The 21204-nt window shown below is 51.8% G+C and overlaps 2 protein-coding genes across 4 annotated transcripts; one reads left to right on the top strand and one right to left on the bottom strand.

The window, feature by feature from the left end:
- Positions 1-31: 31 nt before the first annotated feature.
- LOC121007580 (uncharacterized WD repeat-containing protein alr3466-like) lies at positions 32-5091 on the bottom strand. The gene is made up of 11 exons (XM_040439615.1): positions 4927-5091; positions 4525-4690; positions 2463-2547; positions 2250-2385; positions 1967-2156; positions 1455-1563; positions 1194-1225; positions 1010-1109; positions 762-827; positions 437-529; positions 32-358 (listed from the first exon to the last, which is right to left on the bottom strand). The coding sequence occupies exons 2-11, from the start codon at positions 4668-4670 to the stop codon at positions 212-214; spliced, it is 1104 nt and encodes a 367-aa protein (XP_040295549.1). The 5' UTR covers positions 4671-4690; positions 4927-5091; the 3' UTR covers positions 32-211.
- CABP5 (calcium binding protein 5) lies at positions 5091-14610 on the top strand. Of its 3 annotated transcripts, none has more exons than XM_040439619.1 (7): positions 5091-5238; positions 10904-11050; positions 11590-11620; positions 11846-11989; positions 12569-12678; positions 14216-14363; positions 14469-14610. In XM_040439619.1, the coding sequence occupies exons 2-7, from the start codon at positions 10991-10993 to the stop codon at positions 14492-14494; spliced, it is 519 nt and encodes a 172-aa protein (XP_040295553.1). In that variant the 5' UTR covers positions 5091-5238; positions 10904-10990; the 3' UTR covers positions 14495-14610. The 3 variants fall into 3 exon arrangements, with proteins under 3 accessions (XP_040295553.1, XP_040295552.1, XP_040295550.1); XM_040439618.1 differs by having other exon boundaries at positions 5102-5184; XM_040439616.1 differs by lacking the exon at positions 5091-5238 and adding an exon at positions 8456-8573.
- Positions 14611-21204: the final 6594 nt, after the last annotated feature.

Here is a 21204-nt window from a genome sequence, read left to right on the forward strand (position 1 = left end):
TGGCTGCTCTAGTAACGTAATCGCTCAGGTACGACAACTGCGATGTGAAGAAATCGGAAATATTTATTCGTGGGGGTCACGGACATTACTACTGATACCGGAGTGAACCGCGTGCTGCGATTGGTCAGTGCCGGGGGCGTCCGTGCGGTGACTATCCACATCACCAATACAACAGATAAATCACCGCCATGGAGGATGGGAGTAGTGGTCGTCAGGAAAAGGCGCTGCCTGTAGGACGCAGCAGGAAGAGTCTGTGACTGGAGGTAACGGCTAGCAGAGGGGCGAGCGGCGGCGGTCCGGGAGACGAGACGTCCAGACTGTAGACTCCGCCGGGCAGGTCCACCAGGCTCCCCCGAGTCTGGAGGAAGGAGAGAGCGCCGAGTGTGAGCGCCTGCACAGGATCCCACGCAGCGCGGCGTAGGTAGCGCATACTCACCAGTAAGGAATTGCGGTCTATGATTCGGCACATGTTGACGTCGCTCCCGGCTGCGATCATGTGACCTGCGCCCAACCAGCGACAGCCGTACACCTGAGAGGCAGAGCGAGGCTGTGAGAGGGGGAGGAGCTATGCAAACACTACAGCGTCCTCTACTCCAGTCACATCTAAAGCTGCTGGCTATGTTAGCCTTTAGGAACGGCGACCCCGCATTTCTGCTCCGCTGCGGGAGGTGCAGGGTTTACATCGGATACTGCTGAGCAGAATAGTAAATGCAGCTCTGGATGTGACTGGAGTACGTGATGGAATACAGGCGCACACTCACCCTGGACGGTCCTCGGTAGTCATCGGGCACAGTCTGTATCTTCTGTCCAGTCTGAGAATCCCAGATCTGAGCACAAGGAGACAGTCAGTGAGCAGGGGGGGAGGTGGCCATGATTTAAAGGGCAATACCCCCATTACTTGGAAGTCCTAGTGCTGCCCCTTCTATAAGAATGTAATTCAGACCTAGAATATATTCTGTATCTGGGAAAGCTGGGTGACAACCGACATGGCCGCCTCCGATCTCCTCACCTGCAGATTCTCCTCCTTCCGCCATGAGCCGACGAGGATCTGCTGTGTGTCAGGATCGATGTCTAGGGCGTCTCCGCACACGTGGGGCCCGGAGATCCTCCTGGGGGGGGGGGGGGAGATTAGGGATATTATCAGTGGCTGCACGCCTGTTCACACTGCCTGCGCGTCATCTGCTCGCCGTTACCTTAAGGAATGCTTCTGCCTGATGTCCCAGAACTGCAAGAGAGCAACACAATGAGAGGCTGAAAGGGTTAACGCCGCAGCCAATCATCAGACCCAAAGTCAGGGGGGCGCCGTATGCAAAGTCGGGATCCCTCTGGGAAGACGGGGGTCAGCTGTCCAGGTCCCCACGGTCATGTGATCCCTGTGAGCCAATCATCCGAGAGGTGTAGCTCCTTTGCATACGGCAGGGGCCTCCTGAGGGAAGACACTTAGGTATACTGACCTGCACGGTGTCGTCCCAGCCCCCAGAGATGAAATGCTCCTCGCTGAAGGGGTGGAACGTAAGTCCGAAGATGCGGGAGCGGTGGCCGTCCATCACAGACAGGGAGGGGCTGAATGGAGAAGCATGAGAGGACGCAGATATTTGTGACTGACCCTGCAGTACTACTACTGCCAGCAGAATAAATGATCACAAACTGATCAAACACATACATGTAATAATGTCTACTACCTGTTGCTGCCACTAGAGGGCGATCTGTATGCAGCTCCAGTTCAATAGCAGTAAGATCCAGCTGTGTCAGATCGCCCTCTAGTGGTGCAGGGGGAGAAGTGCCGCTCTCAGGATGCACCACCTTTTCTACACTCCTCTGTTCTTCAAGGGGTTGTCCACTTTGCAGGACTCTTAACCATGTGTCCTTTGAGGGAGGACAGCTCCTTGAAGTACAATGGGCCAGTCGACGTTACAGTCGCCTCTCGTGGCCCCCCGACAATCGGATGGGGGTCGCGGGCACAGACCTGGGCTGGCAGATGTTCACACACATCATGGTGTCGGTGTTGTACACAAGGATCTCATCGCTGGAGCCCGCTGTCAGGAAGTGGCCCCCGGACGGGGTGAAGGTGCTGGTGAGGATCTGCCGCTCTTCTCTCAGGGAGCGCACGCAGCTCTGGGTGGAGATGTGCCAGAACTTCACCTGACCGCCAGCATCTGAGGGGGCAAGAAAGAGATGAGGAGGATATGGGGGTGGCAGCGGGAGGACCCCCCCCCCCCACATCAGGGTCTGGGGGCCCCGGGTCTCACATGTGGCCAGGAGCAGGTCCCCCTTGGAGGCAGGTCTGGTCGGGTGGAATCTCAGCGTGGTCACAGGCAGGCGCTCCGCTACAGACTGGGCGTCCCTTAGGGTGTGCACCCACTTACCATCGGGCACGGAGTACACCTGGAGAGATACAGCGTACGGGTCACGTGCAATGCTCTGCCTGCAGATTATTACCCCATCGTAATGTACTACGTTACCTTTATGGTCCCAGTGATGAGGCCGACAGCAAGCAGAGATCCTGAAGGGTTAAATCTACAGCTCATCACCTCCTCTCCACAGTCACTGGGGGTAAGAGAAGTCAGAGGAAGAATAGTGAGTGCAGCTCTGGAGTATAATACAGGATGGAACTCAGGATCAGTACAGGATAAGTAATGTATGTACACAGTGACTGCACCAGCAGAACAGTGAGTGCAGCTCTGGAGTATAATACAGGATGTAACTCAGGATGAGTACAGGATAAGTAATGTATGTACACAGTGACTGCACCAGCAGAACAGTGAGTGCAGCTCTGGAGTATAATACAGGATGTAACTCAGGATCAGTAATGTATGTACACAGTGACTGCACCAGCAGAATAGTGAGTGCAGCTCTGGAGGATAATACAGGATGTAACTCAGGATCAGTACAGGATAAGTAATGTATGTACACAGTGACTGCACCAGCAGAATAGTGAGTGCAGCTCTGGAGTATAATACAGGATGTAACTCAGGATGAGTACAGGATAAGTAATGTATGTACACAGTGATTGCACCAGCAGAATAGTGAGTGCAGCTCTGGAGTATAATACAGGATGTAACTCAGGATCAGTACAGGGTAAGTAATGTATGTGCACAGTGACTGCACCAGCAGAATAGTGAGTGCAGCTCTGGAGTATAATACAGGATGTAACTCAGGATCAGTGCAGGATAAGTAATGTATGTACACAGTGACTGCACCAGCAGAATAGTGAGTGCAGCTCTGGAGTATAATACAGGATGTAACTCAGGATCAGTACAGGATAAGTAATGTATGTACACAGTGACTGCACCAGCAGAATAGTGAGTGCAGCTCTGGAGGATAATACAGGATGTAACTCAGGATCAGTACAGGATAAGTAATGTATGTACACAGTGACTGCACCAGCAGAATAGTGAGTGCAGCTCTGGAGGATAATACAGGATGTAACTCAGGATCAGTACAGGATAAGTAATGTATGTACACAGTGAGTGCACCAGCAGAATAGAGAGTGCAGCTCTGGAGTATAATACAGGATGTAACTCAGGATCAGTACAGGATAAGTAATGTATGTACACAGTGACTGCACCAGCAGAACAGTGAGTGCAGCTCTGGAGTATAATACAGGATGTAACTCAGGATCAGTACAGGATAAGTAATGTATGTACACAGTGACTGCACCAGCAGAATAGTGAGTGCAGCTCTGGAGTATAATACAGGATGTAACTCAGGATCAGTAATGTATGTACACAGTGACTGCACCAGCAGAATAGTGAGTGCAGCTCTGGAGGATAATACAGGATGTAACTCAGGATCAGTACAGGATAAGTAATGTATGTACACAGTGACTGCACCAGCAGTATAGAGAGTGCAGCTCTGGAGTATAATACAGGATGTAACTCAGGATCAGTACAGGATAAGTAATGTATGTACACAGTGACTGCACCAGCAGAATAGTGAGTGCAGCTCTGGAGGATAATACAGGATGTAACTCAGGATCAGTACAGGATAAGTAATGTATGTACACAGTGACTGCACCAGCAGAATAGTGAGTGCAGCTCTGGAGTATAATACAGGATGTAACTCAGGATCAGTACAGGATAAGTAATGTATGTACACAGTGATTGCACCAGCAGAATAGTGAGTGCAGCTCTGGAGTATAATACAGGATGTAACTCAGGATCAGTACAGGATAAGTAATGTATGTACACAGTGACTGCACCAGCAGAATAGTGAGTGCAGCTCTGGAGTGTAATACAGGATGTAACTCAGGATCAGTACAGGATAAGTAATGTATGTACACAGTGACTGCACCAGCAGAATAGTGAGTGCAGCTCTGGAGTATAATACGGGATGTAACTCAGGATCAGTGCAGGATAAGTAATGTATGTATACAGTGACTGCACCAGCAGAATAGTGAGTGCAGCTCTGGAGTATAATACAGGATGTAACTCAGGATCAGTACAGGATAAGTAATGTATGTACACAGTGACTGCACCAGCAGAATAGTGAGTGCAGCTCTGGAGTATAATACAGGACTCTTACATCTCTCCCTCCAGGTGCAGTTCGCCCTCTGTACTCGGCTCTGGGATGGATTCCTGGGCGTCTACAATGGGATCTGATGTGATCAGTTGGGTGGAGGAACGGCTCAGCACCCCTCGAGGTTTTGGGGTCACCAACATCCCGGACATGGTCCAATACTGTGTGTGGTCTGCAAAACCCACGAATAAAGACACGTCAGTAGCGGATGAGGCGGAAGGGTCTATGGACACAATACACGTGCACTCAGTTTTTGAAAAAAAAAACTCATTGCATCCCTTTAAATTTAGAGGGGATCTCCACATTCTGCCCCCAAACTACCAGGTGACCCTATACAATATGTGCAGTACAGACAGTGGAGGAGGCGGTATATATGTATACACTGCCTGCAGCTGAGCAGTCACAAACCGCAGCGTCTTTTATGAGGTGTTGATGCGTTTGTATACCGACTAGCGCACGGTCTCTCGCCTCCTTCTCCTCTCCGAAGCGTCCTCTCGCCTCCTAGCAACCAACCGGAAGTGACGTGGGAGATGAGGAGGGCGGGGAGACGCTGGTACAGGTCGCCGTCTCCCCCTCAGAGGAGGACGTTATCATGGCGGCTCTGTGTGTCTGTGTAAAAGTCTTCACCCCTCTGTTCACCCTGGACTCTGTGACCGGAGCTGCGGGGTAAATGGCTCCTGAGTGACCCCCTAGCGCCCCCATTGTCTGTGGTCGTGTCAGGTATTGCAGGTTTATGTGACTAGGAGACACATTAGAGCGCTGCCTCCACTCACGTCTTACCATTGTCGGCTGACAACCTAGAAGAACTCCACAGACCAGCTTCCATCGGTTGTCAGAGCTTGTTGTGCCCCAGAGCTGCGCTCACAATTCTGCTGAGTGTCCCTGTGTAAGGTTACAGGTGCTGCTCTTCGGATGGCAGATTAGGTGACACTTTACTCTATATGACCGGCCACAGGGGGCGCTCTGCTGCATCTGAACCTGTGCGCCATCTGGCGGTTGTGGGACGTGTAGCCTGCGGTTCCTGCAGCGTTTTCGCCGTCTGTTATAGGAGAGCACATGGCGGTTACACTGCAGAGCGGCTGCGTTCTCTTAAAGGCGCAGTACACGTAATGGTTCTGACGATGCATATACACTGTCAGTCATCACCGGTGGGACCTCCCGACCCAGGGCTGATGTGTCATATTACTTCTCCCTCCACTGCAGTGTTTGCCGGACTGACGCACGGACCCGGGTGTTTGCAGGACTGACGCACGGACCCGGGTGTTTGCAGGACTGACGCAGGGACGCGGGTGTTTGCAGGACTGACGCACGGACCCGGGTGTTTGCAGGACTGACGCAGGGACGCGGGTGTTTGCAAGACTGACGCAGGGACGCGGGTGTTTGCCGGACTGACGCACGGACGCGGGTGTTTGCAGGACTGACGCACGGACCCGGGTGTTTGCAGGACTGACGCACTGACCCGGGTGTTTGCAGGACTGACGCACGGACCCGGGTGTTTGCAGGACTGACGCGGGTGTTTGCAGGACGGACGCGCGGACGCGGGTGTTTGCAGGACGGACGCGGGTGTTTGCAGGACTGACGCGCGGACGCGGGTGTTTGCAGGACTGACGCACGGACGCGGGTGTTTGCAGGACGGACGCGGGTGTTTGCAGGACGGACGCGGGTGTTTGCAGGGCGGACGCGGGTGTTTGCAGGACGGACGCGCGGACGCGGGTGTTTGCAGGACGGACGCGCGGACGCGGGTGTTTGCAGGACTGACACGCGGACGCGGGTGTTTGCAGGACGGACGCGGGTGTTTGCAGGACTGACGCGCGGACGCGGGTGTTTGCAGGACTGACGCGGGTGTTTGCAGGACGGACGCGCGGACGCGGGTGTTTGCAGGACTGACGCGCGGACGCGGGTGTTTGCAGGGCGGACGCGGGTGTTTGCAGGACGGACGCGGGTGTTTGCAGGACGGACGCGCGGACGCGGGTGTTTGCAGGACTGACGCGCGGACGCGGGTGTTTGCAGGACTGACGCGCGGACGCGGGTGTTTGCAGGACTGACGCGCGGACGCGGGTGTTTGCAGGACTGACGCGCGGACGCGGGTGTTTGCAGGACTGACGCGCGGACGCGGGTGTTTGCAGGACGGACGCGCGGACGCGGGTGTTTGCAGGACTGACGCGCGGACGCGGGTGTTTGCAGGACGGACGCGGGTGTTTGCAGGACTGACGTGCGGACGCGGGTGTTTGCAGGACTGATGCGCGGACGCGGGTGTTTGCAGGACTGACGCGCGGACGCGGGTGTTTGCAGGACGGACGCGGGTGTTTGCAGGACTGACGCATGGACCCGGGTGGCTCCTCCTGTATTGACTGATTTGGTGCCCGTCAATCCCTGACATCAACCTGCATGATTGTGTCACCGCATATAAAGTCGGGTTCCACCTCCGCCCCCTGCAGACCCCATAACATAGTGGAGCCCCTATAATCCAGGGGAAACTGTACAGAACCTGATGTAAGGATTACACTTCCCAAAATGCACATTTCTGAAAATGCTGGTAATACTGGGAGATTTCAGCTCTGAATCTGCAGAATAGTGAGTGCAGCTCTGGAGTATAATACAGGATGTAACTCAGGATCAGTACAGGATAAGTAATATATGTACACAGTGACTGCACCAGCAGAATAGTGAGTGCAGCTCTGGAGTATAATACAGGATGTAACTCAGGATCAGTACAGGATAAGTAATGTATGTACACAGTGACTGCACCAGCAGAATAGTGAGTGCAGCTCTGGAGTATAATACAGGATAAGTAATGTATGTACACAGTGACTGCACCAGCAGAATAGTGAGTGCAGCTCTGGAGTATAATAGAGGATGTAACTCTGGATCAGTACAGGATAAGTAATGTATGTACACAGTGACTGCACCAGCAGAATAGTGAGTGCAGCTCTGGAGTGTAATACAGGATGTAACTCAGGATCAGTACAGGATAAGTAATGTATGTACATAGTGACTGCACCAGCAGAATAGTGAGTGCAGCTCTGGAGTATAATACAGGATGTAACTCAGGATCAGTACAGGATAAGTAATGTATGTACACAGTGACTGCACCAGCAGAATAGTGAGTGCAGCTCTGGAGTATAATACAGGATGTAACTCAGGATCAGTACAGGATAAGTAATGTATGTACACAGTGACTGCACCAGCAGAATAGTGAGTGCAGCTCTGGAGTATAATACAGGATGTAACTCAGGATCAGTACAGGATATGTAATGTATGTACAGAGTGACTGCACCAGCAGAATAGTGAGTACAGCTCTGGAGTATAATATAGGATGTAACTCAGGATCAGTACAGGATAAGTAATGTATGTACACAGTGACTGCACCAGCAGAATAGTGAGTGCAGCTCTGGAGTATAATACAGGATGTAACTCGGGATCAGTACAGGATAAGTAATGTATGTACACAGTGACTGCACCAGCAGAATAGTGAGTGCAGCTCTGGAGTATAATACGTTGATGATTCTATAGGTGAACCTGGGCTTTCTAGGTGTAGAATTGTTCCGGTAGTAATCCGGTGTCTGGCTGGATGTACAGAATACGCAGCGATCTCTGTGGTGTCCTTGCTCATTCCTCCGGGGAGATTCCTGCAGTAATTCTGCCTTCAGACTGGTTTATAATCCTGAGATTTGTGCTAAATTAATTAGAGTAAGGTTAGCGGCGCGAGCAGCGGCGCCTCGGGAATCGCTCTGACCCTGTTCTTATTACATTGACCTGTGAATATTCCTCGGCTTTTGGCTGCGGTGCCGGCTTTATCTCGTGAGCTGTCAGGATCCGGCTGTCCATCTGTCACCTATGTCCCCCCACCCGCCCGTCACCTCATGTGCCGGCAGAAGATAGGTGTCACACAGACCCCGGCACCTGCAGCCTCAGACCCCCACCAGGGCTCGCTCCTCCATCTAGACCACCATATGTGAAGGCGACCGTCTGAGGGGATGAGGACCGCCAGTGTCAGGATGGGCAATCATATGGGGAACCACGACCAGTGCATTCATGTGGAGGGGATTCCAAAAGTGAGTATGGCGTCCTCATGGACGTTCCGTCTCAGATCGCCTCCCCGGTGGTCGGGCTGGTGACTCCTCTTCAGACCATTGAGGTCCTCATTCAGCTTCTCCACAGTAGATCCTAATTAGTGTTTTCTGTGGGATAGAGATGGCACGCGCCTCATGGACACGACCCAAACTGCGGATCCGCAAAACACGGACACGGGTCGTGTGCATTCCGCATTTTGCAGAACAGCCGACCCCTTAAGGAACAGTCCTATCAGTATCATCAATGAGGACAATAATAGGACATGTTTTATTATTCTGCAGAACGGCCATGCGGATATATATATTTTATTTTTTGCGCGGATCTATTAAAGTGAATGGTTTTGCATACGGGAAAAAATATGTTTGTGTGGATGAGCCCTAAAGGAAAGATTCGGCTTCTCTTTTAGGAATCCACATCTGAGTTTTGGCTCAAAAAAATCCCCAAACTGTCGAAGGTGAGTTTTACGCAACGGATTTTATAGTGGAATTTTGGCCCAGACCTTCTCAGCGCAGCCGCCAGTTTTTGTTTTTTTTGCGGGGGGGGGGGGGGGATTTTGGCGCAGCCACTGAGGGTGCCTGCACACTGTGCGGATTACACGCGTTTCTCCCAGAGCGGATTTCGTGCCAGTAAACTGCAGCGCACAGTACAGCACCGGCACAGTGACGGAGGTTGGGCAGATCTCTTGCGCACACTGTGTATATTTTACGCGGTGATTGTTTGTGTGATTCCGCCCCTTAGCGGGTTTTCCCATAGACTTCAGTGCGGTCGTTAAAATAATCAGAAAAAATCGCGCCAAATCGGTAGTGCAGATTTATGTGCGGTTTTTATATGGTTTTCTGTGTACACATCTGCACAGTATGGACTCGCGTCTGCTTTTGATGCAGTTTTTTTTTTTTTTTTACCCAGTTATATAGCGCTGACGTATTTCGCAGCGCTGTACAGACATCGTCATCGCTCTATCCCCAGCGGGGGGTGTGGAGGAAACGCCGACACGAGGAGAACATACAGACTCCTGCAGATGTTGTCCTTGGTCGGATTTAAACCCAGGACCCCAGCGCTGCAAGGAACCAGTGCTGACCACTGAGCCACCGCTGACCACTGAGCCACCGCTAACCACTGGGCCACCACTGGGCCACCGCTGACCACTGGGCCACCGCTGACCACTGAGCCACCGCTAACCACTGGGCCACCACTGACCACTGGGCCACCGCTGACCACTGGGCCACTGCTAACCACTGGGCGACCGCTAACCACTGGGCCGCTGCTGAGCCGCCGCTGACCCCTGGGCCACCGCTGATCGCTGACCTGCCGCTGACCACTGAGCCACCGCTGACCACTGAGCCACCGCTAACCACTGGGCCACCACTGACCCCTGGGCCGCCGCTGACCACTGAGCCACCGCTGACCACTGAGCCACCGCTAACCACTGGGCCACCACTGACCCCTGGGCCACCGCTGACCCCTGGGCCGCCGCTGACCCCTGGGCCGCCGTGCTGCCCTCAGACAGTTGCATCATGTATGTGATAAGCTGTCGGTTTATTGGCGGGGCCGTGGACGCCTCTCGGACTGGATGCACGTGTGGTTTATAGACCACGTGTAGGAAAACTGGTCGCTGACTACAACGGTCTTATGGAAACGTCTGCACAGGTGACCACGGATATTCCGCGCATCTGTCTATTCTGACCTGAGCGCGGTGTGTGCAGGGCCATACTAATAGATGGGTGGCTGCGCTGTAGAAGGTTCACGTGGCGTCTCGTGGACACCGGGGACCCAGCAAATCTTCTGCGTCCAGAATTAACAGAACAGATGTCTGATGGGGGGGGGGGCATTAATAAAGCAGATGTTCTGAGCAGACATGTGATGTAATCTGTATTATCCTCTCCGGGTGATCTCTGATAGCCGCACGTCCACCCGCCGTCCCACAGCCTCCTCGCCGCTGAGCACTGTCCGGCCTCCTCCACCTCTCGCCCTCCATCTATAACCTCTCTTACCTTGTGGGCTGACGCTCTACCTGTAAGTTGTGACCTTCCCTCCTTCTCTGATCCCAAATCTGTTTCCTTCTGCACCTCGTCCGCTCTTTTGGCCTGGCGCGGTTCTCCGTTACAGGGGAGAAGTGTCGCGTTTCTGCAGAAAGGTCGGTGTCCGTAGCCACGTAATGAGAACGGTGTGAAGAGATAGGAGATAGATGGATAAAGAGATAGTTATGAGATTAGATAGATAATAGATGGATACATCTGAGATTCATACACTTGATCCGTCTGATGTGGTTTGTGGCACAGATGTAATGTGGGATTTTTCTTTCTGTCACCAGGCGGCGGGAGCGGTTTCTCGGTTCCGCCGAAGACTGACGGTCACAGAGCCGGAGCTGACATTACCGGTTCTAACGTTCAACGCTGGCATGCAGGGACTGGGTCCGGCTTGTATCTTTCTGCGTAAGGGCATCGCTGAGAAGCAAGGGGTGAGTCCACACGTCCTAGACTGCCCACGTTGTACATCAGCTGCATGTGACAGATGTAGCAGAGCCGAGTTTGTCATCGAGCTTTCTGGAGCGCCATCGTTCGCGGCTCCGTCTCCCGATGTCTTATTATTACATGTTCTCTGTGATCTTTTTGATCAGTCCGCGACACAAATGAAGCCTTTCACAACCCCCATCATTCTTGGAGCCAGCATTGATGGAGGAGGTCTGTGCGTCATTAGATGATGCCGCTTATCACGTATTTTCTAAGTATTCGCTGTATTAGGATTATGTTATGATCCTTGTTGTTATTCCTTAGGATTTATCTTACGTCCTAGCGCCCTTTATTTCTGATCCTCTGGTTTACAGACTGAGCAGCGGCTTCCGTGTATTCCCCTTCGGTGTAGTCGGGTTTATTGGGGTCACCCCTTGTAAAACATGATGAAGGGGCGTCAGAAGTATCCAGAATGTGACGTCTTTTATTGACCCGCAGCCCCCCCCCCCCCCCCCCAAAAGTCTCATGTTCTTTACTCTTTTTATAGTACCGCGAGCTGGGAACGGATGAGATTGAAGGTAAGCGTCTCTTGTGGTTTCCGTCCTTTTTGACAGTAGGAATAGTGCTGCTGACCACTGCCGCCATATTGGTTGTCACCCAACTTTCCCAGAATCAGATATAACTGGGATACATCTGAATAGAATTTCGGATGCGGTGTAATCATTGACGCGATGCCTTGACTGTGTAATAAGTTGCGGTGGAGTTTGCGCCTATCCCTTCTCAGTCTTCCTTCCCTTGTGTAGAATTACGCGAGGCCTTCGTGGAGTTTGACAAGGACAAGGATGGTTTCATCACCTGCAAGGACCTGGGGAACCTGATGAGGATCATGGGGTACATGCCCACCGAGATGGAGCTGATCGAATTGTCCCAGCAGATCAACATGAACCGTAAGCGTTGCACGATAAGTCTACGTTCCCTGCAGATCTCGTCTCGGATCCACGGCACGGATTTAAAGTGGAGAAATTTGCAAGGCCGTATAAACGGGTCCACACCCGATCCGCAATTTCGCAGAACGGGCGCGGACCCATTCGTTTCTATGGGGCCGCAAAAAAAAGATGCGTCCGTAGTTCCATTCCGCGGCCCTGCAAAACATTCAGAGCGCGGTCTATTCTTCTCCTCAATTGTGGACAAGAATAGGCATTTTCTATGAGAGCGGCGACCATGTGGCGTCCGAGAATTGCGGATCGCTCACGGGCCGGTATCCGCAGAACACATACGGCTGTCTGAATGAGCCCTAAGCTGGTCTTCCACACTGAAAATGTCTGCACCGTGTGAATGAGATTTGTAGAATCTCCTTCTCTTGTCTTGTTCTGTAATACAGGACTGTGCGAACCCGCCGCGTGTGACTGCGGCCCTAAGACGGAAGGACGATAGGAGTTATTGACTTTCCATAATGAGAGGAGTAGTAAGGTCCCCCTGTTACTGTGCAGCCGCCATCTTTCATCCTCACCCTCTTCCATCTTCAGTTGGAGGGCGTGTTGACTTCCAGGACTTTGTCGACCTGATGACTCCGAAGCTGCTGGAGGAGACGGCTGGGATGATCGGCGTGAAGGAACTCAGGGATGCCTTCAAAGAGGTGAGAAGCTGCAGGATAGTCACTAGGGGAAAGCTGGGTGACAAACAGTACAGCCACCATGACGTCTTCTTCTGAGGTTACCGCTGACTGTCCTAGACTCCTGAATGGTAAGTACGGTAGCGGGGATGTATCTTTGCATAGAGTCTGGGAACGATGGGTGACAAGAGCCATTTTTTTTTTTTTGCATGCGAGTGTATACGGTTTTTCACTGGTCCGATCGACTTTAATGGGTGACTCGGGTTAGGCTACTTTCACACTAGCGTTCGGGGCTCCGCTTGTGAGCTCCGTTTGAAGGGTCTCACAAGCGGCCCCGAACGGATCCGTCCAGCCCTAATGCATTCTGAGTGGATGCGGATCCGCTCAGAATGCATCAGTCTGGCTCCGTTTGTCCTCCGCTCCGCTCAGCAGGCGGACACCTGAACGCAGCTTGCAGCGTTCGAGTGTCCGCCTGGCCGTGCGGAGGCAAACGGATCCGTCCAGACTTACAATGTAAGGCTACTTTCACACTAGCGTTCAGAGCGGATCCGTCTGATGTTTCATTAGAGGGATCCGCTCCGATAATGCAGACGTTCGCATCCGTTCAGAACGGATCCGTCTGCATTAAAACTTAGAAAATTTTCTAAGTATGAAAGTAGCCTGAGCGGATCCGTTCAGACTTTACATTGAAAGTCAATGGGGGACGGATCCGCTTGAAAATTGAGCCATATAGTGTCATCTTCAAGCGGATCCGTCCCCATTGACTTACATTGTAAGTCTGGACGGATCCGCTCGCCTCCGCACGGCCAGGCGGACACCCGAACGCTGCAAGCTGCGTTCGGGTGTCCGCTCACTGAGCGGAGCGGAGGCTGAACGGAGCCAGACTGATGCATTCTGAGCGGATCCGCCTCCACTGAGAATGCATCAGGGCCGGACGGATGCGTTCGGGGCCGCTCGTGAGCCCCTTCAAACGGAGCGCACGAGCGGACACCCGAACGCTAGTGTGAAAGTAGCCTTAGTCAATGAGGACGGATCCGTTTGAAGTTGACACTATATGGCTCAATTTTCAAACGGATCCGTCTCCCATTGACTTTCAATGTAAAGTCAAAACGGATCCGTTTGCATTTTTTTTTTTGTTCATGGTAATGCGAACGGATCTAAGCGTTTGTATTATAGGTGCGGATCCGTCTGGGCACATACCAGACGGATCCGACCTAAACGCGGGTGTGAAAGTAGCCTTAGTCAGGCGATATTGGAACTCCTTATAATCCCAGCAGTGCCGACCCCAGTGCACATTATGCCATTGAAGTGCATCGGTTCTGTTGAGATCCAGGTGACATCAATTATAAAAACAGACGCCGCTCGGGAAAATGTGTGAGGGCCGTTAGACTCTGCGATGATATAGAGACTGCGTATATTAAAACTGGTACCGGCAAAAACTGGAAGCGACCAATCAGATTCCAGTTTCATTCTAGCAGAGAAATTGATCTGATTGGTCAAATTAAAAATCCTAAATTCCCCCCCAAAATATTCCGTTGATGACTGCGGGTTATGTCCACAGTTTGACGCCAACGGCGATGGTGAGATCACACTGGACGAACTTCAGCAGGCCATGCAGAGGCTTCTGGGAGAGAAGCTGACCAATAACGAGATCGCCGATGTGGTCCGGGAAGCTGACTTGAACGGAGACGGGACGGTGGATTTTGAAGGTACGATGAGGTTTTTAACGTCTTGCACCTCCCTCCCGCCCGCCCCCCCCCCCCCCCCATATACTGCGCCTGATTAACGTCACCTCCTTTCTCTGTCTCTGGCAGAGTTTGTCCGGATGATGTCGCGTTGACACTTGACGTCCTGGGAGAATCGAGGACGCCCCGATCTCGTCTGACCCCCAATACGCCATGTGCTTTACAGGCGTCGCAGCGGCCACTGTATCCGGTGTGTGGATGTAGCTATGTGTAGGCGCCCCCTGGTGTTGTATATAAGATCTGCCCCTCCCGCTATTACTGGGAATAAATAAACTCTGCTTTTGTAACTTGTGCCTGCGCTTCTCCTGGGTGCAGAATAACTGGGGCCAGACTGGGGTGCGGGACGCCCGCTCATTCGTCTCTTGCCCGCTGTGCCCATTTGTCACAAGAGCTTACAATCATGTCCTCCCCATATATCAATCAGAGGCTGCCGTGAAGGAATATGTGGAATACGGAGGGGGGTTCAAGGTCCAGGATCGTGTCACATGACCACCAAAATGTGTGCGGCTTCATTGAGAAATGCGGATGTTAGCTGGAAACTTGGCAGGTTCTGGATGAATCGTCTGAGGGATGACATCTCCAAGACCCCTGACTGTCCCGGGCCCTCAGGACCTTTATTTAATTTGCTCCCAAAATTCTGTGCAGTCCAGCACTCCCTTACCTAAGAGGCGTTCATTCTGTGAATAGAATACCAGAATTGCAGTGAACACTGACACATACATAGGCAGGGAGCAGCAAGAAGATGAGACGTAACTGAAAAAGAACCAATTTTTTTTCCCATTTGGAGAACGTTCCCCCTTCGGGGGGCTCCTAGTCATCCTCGCCAGGCCAGGACTATGTAGGTCACCTGCAGATGTGACAGACGAGCGGCAGATTTGTGGCCTCGTCTGATTCCAGACGTCCTCGCGAGCCGCTCCTTTCCCTGGTAGCGGGCCATGGAGGACGTCACCCAGCTTTCCCCAGACCCTGCATGGTCACATCCTCTCTCAGATGACACACACTGAATGACCCCTTTATTACATCCAGCAGCTTATTACATTAGGAGAGGCATGCTGGGAGTTGTAGTTCCGAAACTGCTAGAGAATCACAGGTTGACGACCGCCGATCTATGTTATGCCCCAACCCGGTGCGTTCTGATGAAACCTTAACACTTTGAGGACATAACGATTTTCCATATTTTTTTTTGCCTTTTTTCCTTTTTTCGTTTATAATTAATGTTTCTGACCTGCAATACCAAGCCCAGCCACTATACAGTTTATGGCGCTGTGCTTGGTGAGCTGCGAAGAGACTGCAGGGCTCGAGTGGATGTAGGGGCCTCCTCAAATAGCTGATTGGCGGTGGGGGGTGGGGGGGGGGGTCCCCAGGAGTCGGACCCCCGCCAATCTGATATTGATTACCTATACTGAGAACAAGCCCTCAATATCAAATTCCAGGGGAATACCGTATGATAATACGCGTCCTTCCGCTTTAAGAGCGCTACACATGTGTTACTTATCACACGGCACGGCTCAATGTTTAACATGAAGCGTGATCAGGGGTCGCCACCTGAGTTAAATCATTCACATTAAATCAGTCACAGCTTCCAACAGGATCAAATGACTTGTACTCCAGTCACAGCTAGAGCTGCACCGACAATTGTGGTACCTGTCTAATGGAATCTATCTATGACACAAGAGTTTACAATCTATGAGGAGATAGAGGAGACACAAGAGTTTACAATCTATGAGGAGATGGAGGAGACACAAGAGCTTACAATCTATGAGGAGATAGAGGAGACACAAGAGTTTACAATCTATGAGGAGACAGGAGAGACACAAGAGCTTACAATCTATGAGGAGATAGGGGAGACACAAGAGCTTACAATCTATGAGGAGATAGGGGAGACACAAGAGCTTGCAATCTATGAGGAGATGGAGGAGACACAAGAGCTTACAATCTATGAGGAGATGGAGGAGACACAAGAGCTTACAATCTATGAGGAGATAGGGGAGACACAAGAGCTTACAATCTATGAGGAGATAGGGGAGACACAAGAGCTTGCAATCTATGAGGAGATGGAGGAGACACAAGAGCTTACAATCTATGAGGAGATGGAGGAGACACAAGAGCTTACAATCTATGAGGAGATGGAGGAGACACAAGAGCTTACAATCTATGAGGAGATGGAGGAGACACAAGAGCTTACAATCTATGAGGAGATGGAGGAGACACAAGAGCTTACAATCTATGAGGAGATGGAGGAGACACAAGAGCTTACAATCTATGAGGAGATGGAGGAGACACAAGAGCTTACAATCTATGAGGAGATGGAGGAGACACAAGAGCTTACAATCTATGAGGAGATGGAGGAGACACAAGAGCTTACAATCTATGAGGAGATGGAGGAGACACAAGAGCTTACAATCTATGAGGAGATGGAGAAGACACAAGAGCTTACAATCTATGAGGAGATGGAGGAGACACAAGAGCTTACAATCTATGAGGAGATGGAGGAGACACAAGAGCTTACAATCTATGAGGAGATAGAGGAGACACAAGAGCTTACAATCTATGAGGAGATAGAGGGTGACACAAGAGCTTACAATCTATGAGGAGATAGAGGGTGACACAAGAGTTTACAATCTATGAGGAGATAGAGGTGACACAAGAGCTTACAATCTATGCGGCGATAGGGGGAGACACAAAAGCTTACAATCTATGAGGAGATAGGAGAGACACAAGAGCTTACAATCTATGAGGAGATAGAGGAGACACAAGAGCTTACAATCTATGAGGAGATAGGAGAGACAAACTAAGAAGACAGGTTGGCATTAGCAGGAGGTGCTCAAACCCACATGCAGTTGTGCATATATATAGGGGAGCAAATCCTGCACTTGTGGCCCGTTGCTAATGGCAATCCCCAGCAAAATGCATACAATGGAGGATGCCCGCGGCGAACCACAAGTACCACAATAGACATCCTACACAAGGTGACAAGTGCGGATGTAATAATTAATATAACAATACTAACAAACATAGGTGCACTCTGCAGTCTCACTAAATCCTCAAACTGATTTTAAAATTGAGAGATTAGTCAACATGTCCTACGGTGTAGAACATGTCTAAGCCTGGGCACCACGCCAAGGATTCTCAAGTAGCCCGGGACCCTACACTCTCCTACCTGAGCCGTATGGGCAATACCAGGAGCCAGTGGGCAAATTACAGGAGCATAAGGCCGACTCACAAACAACTCACCAGTTACCTCCAGCATGTGGCCATGCTTGCAATGGGAGGAGGGAGGAGTCTGTGAGTCCCACTCAAGACTTGCTGATATGTCCCAAGCCTCACAGGTGCACCTAAATGTGGCCTTTAGATGGAAAACAGGCACATTTAAATAGGAGTTTATACACCTCCAGGAATCTATATATACAAACTAAGAAGACAGGTTGGCATTAGCAGGAGGTGCTTCAAACCCACATGCAGTTGTGCATATATATAGGGGAGCAAATCCTGCACTTGTGGCCCGTTGCTAGTGGCAATCCCCAGCTTAGACATGTTCTACACCGTAGGACATGTTGACTAATCTCTCAATTTTAAAATCAGTTTGAGGATTTAGTGAGACTGCAGAGTGCACCTGTGTTTGTTATTTTTTGTTATATTGAGATAGAGGAGACACAAGAGCTTACAATCTATGAGGAGATGGAGGAGACACAAGAGCTTACAATCTATGAGGAGATAGGGGAGACACAAGATGAAAGATCAGGGGTAGACAGAGATGAGGAGGAGATGTAGGGGGTGCAGCACTGTAGAGAGCAGGGGTAGGGGGGTAGACAGAGATGAGGAGGAGATGTAGGGGTTCAGCACTGTGGAGAGCAGGGGTAGGGGGTAGACAGATGAGGAGGAGATGTAGGGGGTGCAGCACTGTGGAGAGCAGGGGTAGGGGGTAGACAGAGAAGAGGAGGAGATGTAGGGGTGCAGCACTGTGGAGAGCAGGGGTAGGGGGTAGACAGAGAAGAGGAGGAGATGTAGGGGTGCAGCACTGTGGAGAGCAGGGGTAGGGGGTAGACAGAGAAGAGGAGGAGATGTAGGGGTGCAGCACTGTGGAGAGCAGGGGTAGGGGGTAGACAGAGAAGAGGAGGAGATGTAGGGGTGCAGCACTGTGGAGAGCAGGGGTAGGGGGTAGACAGAGAAGAGGAGGAGATGTAGGGGTGCAGCACTGTGGAGAGCAGGGGTAGGGGGTAGACAGAGAAGAGGAGGAGATGTAGGGGTGCAGCACTGTGGAGAGCAGGGGTAGGGGGTAGACAGAGAAGAGGAGGAGATGTAGGGGTGCAGCACTGTGGAGAGCAGGGGTAGGGGGTAGACAGAGAAGAGGAGGAGATGTAGGGGTGCAGCACTGTGGAGAGCAGGGGTAGGGGGTAGACAGAGAAGAGGAGGAGATGTAGGGGTGCAGCACTGTGGAGAGCAGGGGTAGGGGGTAGACAGAGAAGAGGAGGAGATGTAGGGGTGCAGCACTGTGGAGAGCACAGGTAGGGGGTAGACAGAGAAGAGGAGGAGATGTAGGGGTGCAGCACTGTGGAGAGCAGGGGTAGGGGGTAGACAGAGAAGAGGAGGAGATGTAGGGGTGCAGCACTGTGGAGAGCAGGGGTAGGGGGTAGACAGAGAAGAGGAGGAGATGTAGGGGTGCAGCACTGTGGAGAGCACGGGTAGGGGGGTAGACAGAGAAGAGGAGGAGATGTAGGGGTGCAGCACTGTGGAGAGCAGGGGTAGGGGGTAGACAGAGAAGAGGAGGAGATGTAGAGGTGCAGCACTGTGGAGAGCAGGGGTAGGGGGGTAGACAGAGATGAAGAGGAGATGTAGAGGTGCAGCACTGTGGAGAGCAGGGGTAGGGGGTAGACAGAGAAGAGGAGGAGATGTAGGGGTGCAGCACTGTGGAGAGCAGGGGTAGGGGGTAGACAGAGATGAGGAGGAGATGTAGGGGTGCAGCACTGTGGAGAGCAGGGGTAGGGGGTAGACAGAGAAGAGGAGGAGATGTAGGGGTGCAGCACTGTGGAGAGCAGGGGTAGGGGGGTAGACAGAGATGAGGAGGAGATGTAGGGGTGCAGCACTGTGGAGAGCAGGGGTAGGGGGTAGACAGAGAAGAGGAGGAGATGTAGGGGTGCAGCACTGTGGAGAGCTGTGAGGTTGAGAATGAGTTTAAATTGGATTCTATACCGTATGGGCAACCATTGCAATGACTGGCACAAGATGGAGGCATCGGAGTGGTGACTGGCACAAGGCCATCTACTACATTATCTGTACTCAGAGAGTTATCACCGTGTTTTCTGTGGTGTTACATGGGACTGCAGGTGACATCTACTACATTGTCTGTACTGATAATACTGTTCATTTTCAGCTCTTCTACATCTGTCCGGAGCATTAAGAGGCTGCCTCCATTCTATTCCTGGAATATGTCTTTGATGGCAGTATAGACAGAACAGGCAGTATATGGCGGTGACGTGTGAGGCGCGGTATTGTTATACACAAGGGGGATGTTACAGACTAGTGAGGGGGGGGGGGGGGGGGCTCCTGTGTTAAAGTGCAATGAACAGAGGATAAATGATCCGTGAAATGGGTGCCAGGTTATCCTGCGGCCGGGGTGTATGATTATGTGCTGTCACCTCTCAGGTATGGAGGATGAGTGTGCTCTGTACTGTACTGCTGTCACCTCTCAGGTATGGAGGATGGGAGTGTGCTCTGTACTGTACTGCTGTCACCTCTCAGGTATGGAGGGTGAGTGTGCTCTGTACTGTACTGCTGTCACCTCTCAGGTATGGAGGGTGAGTGTGCTCTGTACTGTACAGCTGTCACCTCTCAGGTATGGAGGATGAGTGTGCTCTGTACTGTACTGCTGTCACCTCTCAGGTATGGAGGGTGAGTGTGCTCTGTACTGTACTGCTGTCACCTCTCAGGTATGGAGGGTGAGTGTGCTCTGTACTGTACTGCTGTCACCTCTCAGGTATGGAGGGTGAGTGTGCTCTGTACTGTACAGCTCTCACCTCTCAGGTATGGAGGGTGAGTGTGCTCTGTACTGTACAGCTGTCACCTCTCAGGTATGGAGGGTGAGTGTGCTCTGTACTGTACAGCTGTCACCTCTCAGGTATGGAGGATGAGTGTGCTCTGTACTGTACTGCTGTCACCTCTCAGGTATGGAGGATGGGAGTGTGCTCTGTACTGTACTGCTGTCACCTCTCGGGTATGGAGGATGGGAGTGTGCTCTGTACTGTACAGCTGTCACCTCTCAGGTATGGAGGATGGGAGTGTGCTCTGTACTGTACTGCTGTCACCTCTCAGGTATGGAGGATGAGTGTGCTCTGTACTGTACAGCTGTCACCTCTCAGGTATGGAGGATGAGTGTGCTCTGTACTGTACAGCTGTCACCTCTCAGGTATGGAGGATGAGTGTGCTCTGTACTGTACAGCTGTCACCTCTCAGGTATGGAGGATGGGAGTGTGCTCTGTACTGTACAGCTGTCACCTCTCAGGTATGGAGGATGAGTGTGCTCTGTACTGTACTGCTGTCACCTCTCAGGTATGGAGGATGGGAGTGTGCTCTGTACTGTACAGCTGTCACCTCTCAGGTATGGAGGATGAGTGTGCTCTGTACTGTACTGCTGTCACCTCTCAGGTATGGAGGATGGGAGTGTGCTCTGTACTGTACAGCTGTCACCTCTCAGGTATGGAGGATGAGTGTGCTCTGTACTGTACTGCTGTCACCTCTCAGGTATGGAGGATGAGTGTGCTCTGTACTGTACTGCTGTCACCTCTCAGGTATGGAGGGTGAGTGTGCT

This window comes from Bufo bufo, chromosome 7, assembly GCF_905171765.1.
Source record: "Bufo bufo chromosome 7, aBufBuf1.1, whole genome shotgun sequence".
Classification (NCBI taxonomy): domain Eukaryota; kingdom Metazoa; phylum Chordata; class Amphibia; order Anura; family Bufonidae; genus Bufo; species Bufo bufo.

Coding starts and splice junctions, on each gene's coding strand:
- LOC121007580 (XM_040439615.1), bottom strand. CDS start 4,670: ATGTCCGGGATGTTGGTGACCCCAAAACCTCGAGGGGTGCTGAGCCGT. Junction 2,548..4,524: donor CTGCACCTGGAGGGAGAGAT/GTAAGAGTCCTG, acceptor TCTTACCCCCAG/TGACTGTGGAGAGGAGGTGA. Junction 359..436: donor TAGACCGCAATTCCTTACTG/GTGAGTATGCGC, acceptor TCCTTCCTCCAG/ACTCGGGGGAGCCTGGTGGA.
- CABP5 (XM_040439616.1), top strand. CDS start 8,496: ATGAGGACCGCCAGTGTCAGGATGGGCAATCATATGGGGAACCACGAC. Junction 11,621..11,845: donor GGGAACGGATGAGATTGAAG/GTAAGCGTCTCT, acceptor TCCCTTGTGTAG/AATTACGCGAGGCCTTCGTG. Junction 14,364..14,468: donor CGGGACGGTGGATTTTGAAG/GTACGATGAGGT, acceptor TGTCTCTGGCAG/AGTTTGTCCGGATGATGTCG.